Here is a 13,209-nt window from a genome sequence, read left to right as displayed (position 1 = left end):
TCTGCGGACGAGCATGCCAGTACACGGCGCCTCCCGCGTACTGGCATGCTCGTCCGCAGACATACGTGAACGCATCCAGCTCACCCGTCACAAGCTTATGCGCCTCTCGCAGGTCTTCCATGAGCGTGTTGGCCAAAACCAGGCGATGAGGCTTGGCGCCGCCCCCGCTACCCTCCGTCAGCGGCACAGAAAGTGAGGGCGCGAAAGGCAACCCTGGCAACGCCGCCCAGACGGCTTGATAGACTCTGGAGAAAATAGGTAACAGCGGAGAAGCGTTCCGCAAAGCTATGCGCCTCTGAAGTGTTTCAAGAGCCATCGGAAACTCGCCTGCCGCAACGAAGTCTGCCACCATCGGCTGGACCCTGAGCCACAGCGCCTGAGGAGGATCTCGCTTCGCGACGTTGTTCCCCGCCACTCCAGCTCCTTCAGCGCCTCCCAGAGTGGCATTCGGTCGGACACCGTCGTTATCTGAACCACCAGGACCGTTGGCACCGGCATCTTCAGGAGGGAGCTCAATGCCGTCACTCCAGTCCTCGCCCGCTGCATCGGCCCCCAACCCGTCGTCGAGATCCTCTGAACCGCCCGCCCCATCTACCCATGTGCCCCCGTGTCCACCAGCAGTTCCCAAAGGGTCCCCGACAGACGAAGCCGATCCGGAGGCGCCTTCGACCATTTCTGCAAGGACGAAGAATACACAGAACGAAACCGAAGCTGTCTCAGTTCCGAACATATTTCGGGGCAGGCGCCTACCGTCGGCACCAGCAGGGGTTGCAATTAACCCAAACTTGCACAGCACAGACCGCAGCACCAGATGACTGCTGTCCTCCTAGATCACCGGACTGCGACACTAGCTGCTAATATTACTAGCTTTGACAGCTGACCCAGTCCCCCTTTCGCATTCGAGGCCGGCCACTTATACGTCGCACTTTGACAGAAGACATTCTGTCGGCCGCCCAAACAAGATGCTCGACAGAGGCAAGCACTCAGAGCGGTCGAGTACCCAAATACCTATGTGAGCTCACCTTTATACAACTGAGACCCGGCTACCTCCGGCTTCATGCCCGAAGTCGCCTTCATCGCATTTTCGAAAGCTGAAGTCTCCTCTGACACAGCAGGCGGCCAGACGGAGCTCTCTGGTTCTGTACATCTGACATGCGAACCAGCACAAGACAGCAACTAGAAGCAGACGACACCTGTTAGCCGTAGCGTCATTACACACTGTTAGTTCGCTCGGTAGCATTCCTAGAGCTGGGCGAGACACAACGACCAACAAGTCGAAGGAAGGGACGGCGTAATCGCGAGGCGGAGTATGCAATCACGAGTTACTCTGACCCGAAGACCTTTACATCCTCAGCCAGTGGCGGAGTCTGGTGTACTTGAGCGCACACCCTTCGCTCCTTCCCACAACGGGGTGTTTTTCCCCGTTACTTTGCGAACACGGAAACGTCCCAAGCGTTTAGCCTCGTCACGATGCAGAAGCTCAGAAGCTTGTGTCGGTAAAGTAGTACAAGTTTATAGAGATATTGGAGCCACGATTTGAAACATAACGGGTAGAAGGCAGGCACTTGAAGTCACCTGAGAAATGGGCTTTTCACCGTATTCAGCATAGAATCGCGTCGCGAAAACTTTGAGTGCAAGAAAAGAACACTACCTACCTGATGATAGGGACAGGCGGCATAAGTAGCTGCGGGACCGCCGGCAAGAACGGTTCTATCTGCATGTCTTTAACGTTCTCCTGCAGCTGATCGTAAAGGGTCGTGAGCCCATATGTCTTCGCCGTCAGTGCTGCGAGTGCTAGTTGACCGACTTCAGCTAGAATTTGAACGCGCTCTTCGGCATCGCCTAACAGAAGAGCATTATGGAATCTGCTCATAGGGTCTTTGCGTAGTTCTGCAATCCGCAACATCTTCCGAAGCTTGCCGATATGTCCCGTAACGAAGTATAAGAAAGATAAACGTTCGAACTCTTTCAGCTTCTGGTAAGCCGACTCCACTAAGACCGGATGTCCCCTCTGGAGTGCTGCCTTCGCCAGTAGCTGCCACGCGTTCTAAGGCCATACGAAAGAAAAGAACAGCATGAACAGACACGCGCTACTTGCCGGCGTCAGCTGCGTGCGCGGAGCCCACTGGCGACGCGAGCTGCTCCAACCCGCTAACACACACGCTTCCGCCTACGAAGGACAGCCCAACTGTGCCGGCTCTTCCTCTACCTGAAGAGTTGCCTACGTGACGGTATGTCAGATCCCCGAAGCGCACACCGGCGACAGAACTCGACTTTCCTCTGAGCTTCCAGGAGCCATTACAATTTCGATGGAATAAGACGTAAACGGTGTGTACCAACAATTGAGCAATCTTTCTGTAACAAACCACCTGGCAACACACACCACTACGCGTCATGCATGACGACGGCAACATGCAGACCCGCCGTCAAGTCGGCGTGAATTTGTTCCCCGTGAGATAATAGACACATTGGCAACCGTACATATTCTGAGGCACAGACTTGCTACTGCGGGTGGCAGATACGCGGGTGCATGAGCCGAGTACGCCGGCGTGAGAAACAGAAATGTTCTTGTTTAACTCACCTTGTCATTGATTTCCTGCGCCGCCACAAGGGCGTCGTCGAGACTCCCCAGTTCAAGGGCCAAATGAAATCGGGCCTTCTTGTCTGTGAGGAACTCAAGCGCTACCTGTAACCAGCCAAACGCGCATTCACACCACCAGGCGCTGCTAGGAAGTGGCACTTCCAATGTCGTCGCTCCTTCTCCAGCTTCACTCTCGATCTAAACAGTGATCAGGGTAAGTTGTGAGGCTGTCAGCGCTGAAGTCGGTGAATAGCACGCCACGCCGCTGTACTGTGGCGGGTGATAGGAGCACAGTCGAACTGCGTGACGAGCTACTCACTAACTCGGACGCTGACAGCCTCACAGCTTACCAACAACAACTGTGATTAGACCGCTGCGAGGACGCGCACGGGTTGCTTACAAGAGCCAGTGCGCGGTCCGGTTAACTGCCTGCTGTCCTGACAAGCCACTCACCGCCTCAGCCAGCGGGTAAGAACTACAACCTGAACTCGGCTTGAGGTCGCCATACATGTGCGCCGAGGACACCTTTCGCCCCGAGTGCAGGGCTTGTCCCCTGCCCGCTTCGCGCGAGAAGGCGCGTCCATGAAGTCCAAATTGAAAAATCACAAGCGCTCGGCGCAGGTAGCGCGGTCTCACGGATACCGCACTGCCCAGTCCAGAGCCTTCCTCAGACAAGCGAGGAGGACACGGGCTAATCTTTTTGGGCTCTTCGGTCGATGGGACGCTCGACAGTTTCAAACGTGTCGCATAGATCAGTCAGAGCACCCACCCCGCCTGTATAACTTGGCGCTTGGGCTACTAGGCAGCACCAACGGCTACGAACGTACCTCAGGATATCCCTTATTCTTCAAGTACGCGATTAAAGTATTGCCGCAGAGCTGTCCATTACGAACGAACAACGCAACCTGCGTGCGCACATAGAACAGACTCCCGACTGTAACTACAAGAAAAAAAAGACACTGTCTGTTTCCAGCTGCACGGGAAAGAAGTCGCATGACCGCGCACCTCCGATGCGGTCCCGATCGGGGCTACATCGAAGTCCAGGTGCCGTTCTCTCCCCTGCAGTATCCCTAAACCAATCTTTTACGAGCACATGACATACCTCCGTGCTCTTCTCGGGGAAGCCTCTTTTCCGATGTGTTCTGTCTCTTCGCGAAAGCCTGGGCAGCACTTGTGCCTTTTTCCACTCTAAGTGCACTGTGAACACTCTAGGCAGCCGAGGGTTGCTCAATCCAGTGCACATAAACAGGCTTCACGCATACAATCTGCACCACGAGATGTCATAGCTACGTGTGTGCATTACCCTGCTGAGGAAACACAAGTTGAGCGTACTTAGAGCTCCCTTGTTCAGGCGAGCGCTGGCGGGTTACTATATCGGCACGTGCCGTAGGCGGTAGTTTTCGAGCCACTCCCAAGAGATACGCGATACGCCGGCAGCAGATATAGCAGCCGAAAGAATAAGGCTGGGAAACACCAGCTGCGCACGGAATGTTACCATGAAGGCGTAAACCACATGAACTGAGGTATATGAAGAACACCCTTCTTTCTTGTGCACTCATGTGCGAAGTGATCGTGCAGTACAAGCTGACCCGTTTTTGAAGCCCGGACCCAAATCTAGTCTCGACGGCATTTTGAGTCCGAAGCCGGGTACAACCCCTTTGACTCAATTAGCCGTCCCCCCTCCTGACACTTGGTTCACTGCACTGCTCCCGTATGCAAGCACTTTTGCTTGCTCCACTACGTTACTGTTGCACGCCGTTGTCCTCAGCACAGAGCATGAAACTCGAGACGCCACTGTTCCACTCTACCTGACTAAACTGTTTACGGTGCAAAGCAAGCTTGAACAGGTACTCTTGGCAGTTCAAGGGCTCCACGTGAACACCAACGCGCCGATCAAGGTAGTAGTACATGCCTCGCTGCACCCTATAGAGAAAAAGTGCAGAGACAGAGTCCCACAGAGGACAAAAGTAAGCGAGTCAGAAGTAGCCAAACCAGACCGGGGGCAAGACTCGTAGTCGTGTAACGAAGCCCCCAGGCGCAATACCCGCGTCTTCGGAATTCATTTGCAGCGACACCTTATTCTCTAGAAGCGAAGTGCACGGTGACTCGCACAACGCTACGGCAGTCCTTGCAAGCAAGAAGAATCATTGAACTCGTTTGATGGAGTCAAAGACGCACAACTTCGTTGGGGCTGTCCTTCAGCCAGAAGACTTGCACAGACGCGAGCATGTCGTATTGTACGGTGAACTTTCTGCCCCAAGGGACGAGATAGAGAGCAACGTTGACCGCTAAGCAACCTGGTCGCTCCTCCTACTGTCCACTGATGACGCCTCGGGATACGCAGACGAGCGCGCGAATCGAGGTCTTTCCTGTGAGCGGCTGGCACGATAAACAAGGTCGCCTTCACCCACTCCTCTCTTGAAGGGCTCCAGGGCTATCTTCGATAGCATATTGCTGTGGGACCCCAGATGTCCAGAGTCTCACACGAGCACACGATCTACTGCTTACTTGAAAATGTACACCGGCTCGTTCAAGCAGTGAATGATGCCTCGATCTCCATTCAGAAGCAGGTACTTGACGTGGCTCAGCGTGGAGTACACGAACGCACCTGGAGCATCAGAAACAAACAACAGTCTAAGTCGCTGGCGATGCCAAGAACACACCCTCCGAAGGGCAACTCCGGACCCATCACTGAATTCTGATTTACCGTTGTCTTCATCCCACGCGCCGCCCTTTATGCGAATGTTCTCATGAATTGCACAGACGACCTCCATGTTGCCGCCGGTACCCGCTCCAGAATCCGCGTTTCCAGCGCCCCCTCCTGTCGCGCTCGGTCCCCAATGCACAATGCGCACCAACATTAGCGCGTGCTTCGACACAACCATCACGTAGTCACCATCTGGAGAAGGAACGACTGAGCGCACGCCTCCGCCCACGCCCGACTGGATCTCGGGGTAGGCCCGCCGTGTTGAGATCTCGAACAGCCGTATCTAGAGCGCAGTCAAAGGAAGACAGCACGCCCAAGCCGGGTCCCATATGAAAGCACAAGCAAAACGTAGTACAGCAATGCGTAAAGAACCACGAGACACGATAGCAGCGTGCCCTCCGCGACAGAGCCAAACTCCCGCTGAATCCCCGAACCGGTGCGTTCTGAGAGTACTGCACCGTACACTTGCAACGTCCGGAATAACTCTACCAGCTTCAATGTGGTAACCGCCTCTCCCCAAATTACAACGCGCGCCACCGCAGCCGCTAGCTCTCCACGGTGCCGTTACACAAGAATCCCTTCAACCCTGCAACACCGCCATCTACAGAAAAGCGTTCACAACAACGCAGCTCGCAGCTGCGCTATCACCTCCAATGTAAACGGCGCCCAGGAAGTGTGCAATGTACCGGGACAGCAAGCTCTCCATGTGTGGGACGGTAGATGCCTGCTCCGCATCCAGGAGTGGGCTAGTGTTAACGAACAGTGAACAGAGGCTGCAGCACTCTCGCTGCATCTAGGGGGTCTGCATTAGCTAACCAGCTCGGAGAGAGAAGTTCAAAGAGGTCGAAATCAACAAGAGATTTCCTGACCTTGTCGTCGCACTTAAGAATGATTCGGTTAGTGCCAGCAAAGAAGAGACGGTCGACAGGACAAGGTAACTCGATCTTTTTGCAAAGCTCATTGGTCATGTTATAGATGCCCAAGGTCGTGGCGCCCGCCCTGTCAATCAGAGCAAAACGGTTTCGTGCCACGAAAGCAACTGAGTGGCAGCTTCCCTGCATGCACCAGTATAGGACACCAAACCCCGCGAGATAAAGATGTGGTCTGCAAACACATCCTCCTGCGAGACAGCAATAGCAAACCTGGCAGCATACACACCGGGTGCGCTGGATGTCCAAAGTACAACTACTAGAAAGAACTAGCCTCAAAGCTGGACATACTCTAGTACAAAGACGCACGTTTAGTTTCTTCTGTTGACAGCCACGGACTTCGGAGCAGATGAGTAACGGTGCAGGTGCGAGGTACGAAAGTCACACACAGTGTTGCCTACTCGCACCCACACCAGAAGATGGCGAAACGCGGCGCACAGACACGCACCGCAGACGTTCGCTGACGGACAGAACCGGTTATGCTATCTCTACTGCGCGGCAGCAACGGTGACCCCCCTACCATACGAGAACGAGACGAAACTTTCACGCCAGGTTCTCACCGAAACGAAACAGGTACAGTACGGCGCAAAGGAGAAGATCGAAGATGACACTGAAGAGGCTTGAGGAGCCACGGAAGTCGAACCTGCGCAACTATCCACGCACTTGATACATCCTACATGCGTTCCACGGAACAGGGCGTGTATGCAGCTAGCATTGTCGGACAATCGAGAACTTACACTGTGCGTGTCCAGTCCGCCCGGGTAAGGGAGTCCTGCCTGCGGCAGCGGGCCCACAAGGAGGTCATAGGAGTAGCCGCCCTCGCCGTCCGCCTGCGAAAATCAGATGAGTTTTGGAACAGGCACACAAATACAAACTATGTGAGTCTGTGCTCAAGGCCACTTGGCGTTTCAGCGCACTCAGCTTCACACCACCAGATGACGTCCTTCAACCCAATGAACACACGATCCCCCTCTCTTCCCTAGAGGGAGGGCGAGACGACTACGAAACGCGAGGCAATCTAAAAGTTAACCGTTCCATCTACGCAGCAAGAACAGTGGTAGCAAGCCAACTGCGCGACTAATGCACACCACACAGACGAGTACCAGCACACCCCACAACCTGAAAACCATTCCTTTATTTCTCACCCGTGGTGAGAGCTTCGACAAAACAGCCCTTCAGGAAACAATATAACCGACTGCACTCAACCTGGAAACCATTCCTTTATTTCTCACCCGTGGTGAGAGCTTCGACAAAACAGCCCTTCAGGAAACAATATATCCGACTGCACTCACCCGTGACACCCTCTTTGGACTGCGTGTACTGGTGAATACAGTCCAGATGGTTGACGCCATGCCCCTCTTTTCCCCTGGACAGTATGTCAGAGTCTAACACTTGAAATGCTCAATGTGGCATGGCGAGGTACAGTCGAAAGAGCCAGATTCACAAACAGGACCCGCTCAAGCCGCAGACACGCTACTCGAATCAAGAAGGAGAACCCACAGTTCAGGCTGTACACCGCACGCAGTTTGACTGGTCGGTGAACATCCGAGAGGTACATACGCAGCTGTCAGTAGCCCTGCAACAGGACTCACGTATACGACGAGGGCATTGAGATCGGTAGAGTTCAAACTGTTAACCAGAATATGCTTTGGCCCAGGACTCATCGCATTGGCAAGTCTGCGGACTTCACAAAGTGACACTTCGGCCGTCGCCATGTTGACGGAAGGAGCAGACGCGGCACCGCCTACGGCGCTCTGGTGCTGCTTGTGGGCTGCTTGCAAGGTCAGGAGCAGGTCTCGGAAGTACACAAAACGATCTCGGATGTAGTAGAGCTGAAACGGGGAGTGCAGCGCACAGGGAGGCCGCTCCGTGTGCAACTTGAAGACTACCATGCCTGAGTCATGCCCCACAGCCAGAGCGCTGCTGCTGCGGTGCGCAGCAATGATCCAAAATCGGTCACTCTCTCGTCGGAAGGTGTGGACTCCTACACGCTTGCTCACGTCCCACACACGGATGGTACGGTCCTCGGAATTGCTGATTAGCAGCTCACGCTGCGGATGGAATACTAGACACGAAACATTGTTGAAATGACCCCGCAGGGTGTCCACCTCCCACGCCTTCGAGTCGTTGTACCTACAAAAAATTGTTCAGGAGACACCATGACATAAAAACGGCGCTCACTTGGCTGCCGCAAAAAAAAAGCTTACCTGTTTCTGCTCCGGCAAGTGTAATGCTTCCGGAAATTTCGCTCTCCAGAGCCCAGAAACACAGGACTTGCCGACCTCTTCAAGGCAAGTAGGAACTCTAAGTCGCGTCCACACTAGGTTAGGAGACGCTAACCACAAGACTAAGAGCAACGATGTTGCGTAAGCCGGACATCGCCCACACATGCGGAACGCCAAGCAAAGAAGTAGCAGGTGCCGTACGTTAGGCTTGACACACATACGCGATACCACCTCGTACGTGACCGTCGGGCTGGGCGGGCACCTGCAAGATCACGCACACCCTTGGTGAAGCCCGGGACGCCCACCCATTATGAGCTGAGTCCGCCACAATGCGTCCCGAAGGGAATCTTCACATCAAGATAGACGACGAGGTCCTTTCCGCGGCAGACGCGTTCTGTATAAGCGTCAAGGAGACGACATCGTCGCCCGCCCGCGAAAAACCCGACGCTGCTTGCCGACAAAAGCTCCCTCGTGGGAAGAAGACAACTGTCTTCACCCAGGCGCCTCCAGTACTCCGGATGGCGCAGCAGAAACCTCCTCGAAAATGACACGCTGACAACCATGGCATACAGCCAGTTCGCTCGACTCTTTAAATACAGCGTCAGCCCCACGCGACCCCATTAGGCGGTAAAACGCGCTCTGAGACACGACTGCTACTTCCTTCGTCTGCGACAGCCAGCTGAACACTAATCCCTGAAGCTTTTCTTACCTCCATAGTTTGATCGTCCTGTCATCGGCAGCCGACGCGATGAGAGGCATGGATGGATGAAAAGCAGCCCAGTTCACACCTCTTTCGTGTCCCTCTAGCACGAACTTGCAAACCGCATCGTTAGCAGTAAACATATCTGCATGCGGCCGCCTATTGTTTCCGCTTCCGCCTAAACTCCCGCCACGGCCAAATGAACTGCCAGCTGCCCCTCCAGTCTTCTCTCGGAGTCCCGATGTGTCCCAGACCCGTATTGTCTGGTCTAAGGATGCTGAAACGACCAAGTCTTCGTAAGGATGAAACAGGGCACTCATAACATAGTGGTTGTGTCCGGTCAGGACCGCAATGCACGACCGCGACTGCCAGTTCCAAATGCGCACTGTTAGGCAGCAAGGAAGACAAGCACACACGAGAGACAAAACCTTGAAGGAGGACTGAAGACCGCTACGTAGAATGGCATCCCCGGAGAAAACAGCAAACTCGAGAGAACCTCAGCGTCTGCAGTCCAGCTGACTAGCCCTCTAGACAGCTTCAGAAGCAGCTGTAGCCACTCTCTTAGCCTCCTGTTGAGATTGTTTTATCCCACTAGGCTTCATCAGTCAGGCTCATGAGCACCCCCAATTTTGAGCTAAGCCTAGAAAGAAAGCACCGAATGAGCAGGACATCGGTACCCGCCGAGTAACAACGGCCATTGAAGCCACTCCTGAACAGAGCGAGAAACGTCAAAATAACGAGCAACAGAGGTCAGTGAATTCCCTCGTATTGTTCAACCGCAACCAGCTAGAGTGGCTGCGACCAGCGCCCTTAACTGGAGACTTTCAGCCCCTTCCTCCATAACTCAGCACGACGCGGCGGAGCTGACGCTTGTGTCGTGCCTGGCCATACCTGTCTGGTCATCGCTAGCAGATAAGATCCAAGGATAGATGTGATGGAAGAAGGCCGTTCGCAGGTAATCGAGATGGCCCACGAAAGTGAAAATACACTTGCGCGTGCTTAGCGACCAAAGCTTTACTTTGTAATCATCTCCCCCGCTAACGAAAAGCTGCTGCGAAGAGTGGAAGTCGATTCCCCGGACCGGTCCTGAGCAGGTCACACCACACCACCAAGGTGCAGCCTTTCCGATCATGCTTAGTTTACTGCTTTTCTCCGCCGACGCACGTCCATGCAGCACATGCTATTTGATATCCACGACGCCATTTCCACGCAGGACCTTCTCTGACTAGCTGTCTGTCAGCGAAGAGCAGACAGCACCACACACCAATAGTGCCGGCTAAGCGGAAGGATCTGCTCGGCTCGCAGCGGCAAAACTGTTGCCCAGCTTGTGAAGGACGGAGTCGGCAACCATAACAAACACGGGACCCCCTAGAGCCTGCAAAACTGGAGAAACGAGCAAACCTGTCAGTGTGGCCTCGTCTACTCTTGTACAGACTACTTCCCCGAGCAACACCTGGCTGCAGCGATGGGCGCCCCGACAGCCACACTGGGCCGACACTTGTCTCGGGACAAGAGTCACGAGAAAGTGACAGACACGTGGTGTCCCGACGATGGCCAGATCCATTAGTTGCCCCCACGGTCAGCTCCAAAGCGTACACAACGAAAAAAAAAAGCCGCACGTCTCTTACAAAGTCACTCAGGAGCTGCAGACTCGTGGGGAAATACTCGCGCCATAGAAAAAAAAACAAGTCTCGTGGCACGCGCACGCGTGTTCGACTTCTGGTCTATCTGGAAGTACACCCGTCCTGGATTCGTTCTTTTACACGAAACGCAAGGTTGGACCCACCCCTCCTTCCAAACATCTTCCCGTTGAAATGCACACGGGCGCACCTGACGGCCCGCATACACAGAGTATCAGAATGAAACTAGCTGGTCTTAATGATAGGCAGGTGCACGTTGAGAACCACACGCCGCGACTCTGTATGACTCTTCCCCACCGCCAACAAAGGACTAGACAGAGACCGACGTTCAGAGTGGTCGAAAGTCTAGAAAGTGGATACCCAGAGTCCGAGTTCGGAGCAGTTTGCACGTGTCCCCTATGTATACACTGAGCCGCGTGGTGCACGCCTTTCCGCGCTGAGCACGCCTTCGCCTTCGACAACGAACGCGGGTGCGTTCACGTGACTACCAATGAAACTGAGAAGACACTGAAACGAATCGGGTCTGCCACGCTGACAACGTTCATCCTCTGTCCACTAACACTTTGCCTTTCTCCACGAGACGAAACAAGTGTGGCTGCTGCCCCGATTGTACGCCAGCTTTCTTACCTTCATGTTCCTCGAACTTGTCAATGAGCGAACCGATACGGTAGTCCCACAGCTGAATGGTGCCATTGTGTAGTGCAGCCAAGATCCACTGCAGGGACGGGTGAAACGCGAGCCCCTTTACCCGGCTGCTCTTGGTTTCGCACTTCACTAGCATCTTCGACATGGTGCCCAGCTCGACGATTGCGGGGTCGCCCGCCTAAGGAGCCCAAAGTCTCCACTGCCCCTCAGCAACGAGCCCAACTCAAAACAGAACGCCGCCTCCCAGTTCACTCTTGTCCCCCACCGATGACGAAGGCGTCTTGCAATGATGTACCTGAACTTCTTGCGCCTAGCTATCGTAGCCTTCCGGAAGCTACGCCGACAGGAGCTAGACTATCTCCGGACAAGGGTACGGGTCCATCCGGGGAGCCCTCTCCTAGCCGATGGAAGGATTAACGGTCTTGAGCGAGAACTGCAGTCCGCTGTCTTCATGTACATCACGTGTGGGACAGAAAGAGGACTAAGAAAAACAAAACAGACCGTCGAGTAAGACTCCAGATGCTGGAGAGCTCGAATAGCGACTGGACATTTCTCAAAGCAAGCACCGGCGGCTATAGCAGCGCCGAAGCGGAGAGGTCCGAACGGAATGACGGGACAACGCAGGAAACAACGGCGCGCCTGTCGTAACGCACCACAACACCTGCGACCTCGCGCATCGCAAAAAAAGCAACGCGGTGATAATCCTTCAGGTCGAGATTGTTAGCAGTCGCGTGACTGTTGTCAAAACCTACAGACCTTCACCGGGAGGAGCCAAGGTACAGGTGAGACAGAGGGCTTCTCAGAATCGGCACAGTATTTGCAGCTTGCTTGACACTCTGTCCCAAGCGTCCCCGTCTCCTGAGCAACTGCAGAGACAGACACAAACGGCGTGAAGTAGCACTGCAATGCCGTTGCAGGCCCCTCGCTTGACCGCGGCCTTGACGTCTCCCCGGCTACAGGACAAGTTCGATGGCCGCGAGACCAGGGAGCCCGAGGTTGCAAGTACGCCGTCTCGAAGTGCCTCCTCCGGACCCTGGTCAAGGCGAATCGTATCAAGAAGAGGCTGAAACTTCTGCCCCGGAAAGTACGCAGCTTGGCAGACTTGTCTTTTTTTTGACGCATCAGATCCATACTTGTGCATGCGCGCAAAACGACACCCTCGAAATGCTGTCGGATGAACAGCTCGTGTCGAGTGGATAGACTGTAACGGCCTACCCGGAGCAGGTAGCCTCTCTAGCAGTTTGCATGCCGCTCGGCCCCCAAGCCCTGCACACGTGCCGCCTGGACAACCAGAACGTCAAAATCGAAACTACGACATTTGCGGCTCCCACCCCGGCTCCGGACGTTACACCGTTATTTCGTCGTGGGGTCTTCCTCGGCAGTGCCCGCTGGGCCGCCCTCGTCAACCAGCCGGGGGGCCTCCGTTCGTCGTACTTTTTTGCGAAGAGCGTGGATCCGGACAGCTCTCTTCACACGACATGGCTGTGGTGGGAGAGTGATACGACGGGAGATGTCTCCGTGGTATCGGATGCACTAGGTTTGGCTAGCCATAAGTATGCTCGGGGACTGCCAGCACCGTGGCCACAGAGGGGGGCGAGTTTCTGCGTAAGGCACGGCAAACGGCGTGGCACCAAGGGATGGTTCAATTCTCGGGAGGCCACGGAAAAGAAGGCTGCGCCTATGGCCCTCGTCCGTGCTTTGTCAACATCATAGCTGCGCAGTCGAGTTGGCGGACAGGAAAGTGCACCAGGCCTCACTGGGCCGAACTTCGTGGCGATGCTA

At 54.8% G+C, this 13,209-nt stretch overlaps 1 protein-coding gene across 1 annotated transcript; it reads right to left on the bottom strand.

Moving 5' to 3' along the window:
- Window positions 1–79: 79 nt before the first annotated feature.
- Window positions 80–12,794, bottom strand: CSUI_004999 (coatomer subunit alpha; the record flags this gene model as incomplete). The annotated part of the gene is made up of 12 exons (XM_068065180.1): window positions 11,410–12,794; window positions 10,034–10,228; window positions 9,152–9,527; window positions 7,810–8,350; window positions 6,955–7,047; window positions 5,090–5,571; window positions 4,390–4,504; window positions 3,409–3,486; window positions 2,582–2,686; window positions 1,656–2,047; window positions 1,023–1,147; window positions 80–675 (listed from the first exon to the last, which is right to left on the bottom strand). Coding segments are annotated over exons 1-12 (3,261 nt in total), but the record flags the coding sequence as incomplete, so codon positions are not given.
- Between the last annotated feature and the right edge of the window lie 415 nt (window positions 12,795–13,209).

This window comes from Cystoisospora suis, assembly GCF_002600585.1.
Source record: "Cystoisospora suis strain Wien I chromosome Unknown contig_2396, whole genome shotgun sequence".
Taxonomy (NCBI): Eukaryota; Apicomplexa; class Conoidasida; order Eucoccidiorida; family Sarcocystidae; genus Cystoisospora; species Cystoisospora suis.
The sequence above is the reverse complement of the archived record's forward strand: the minus strand, read 5'-3'. Positions and strand labels throughout refer to the sequence as shown.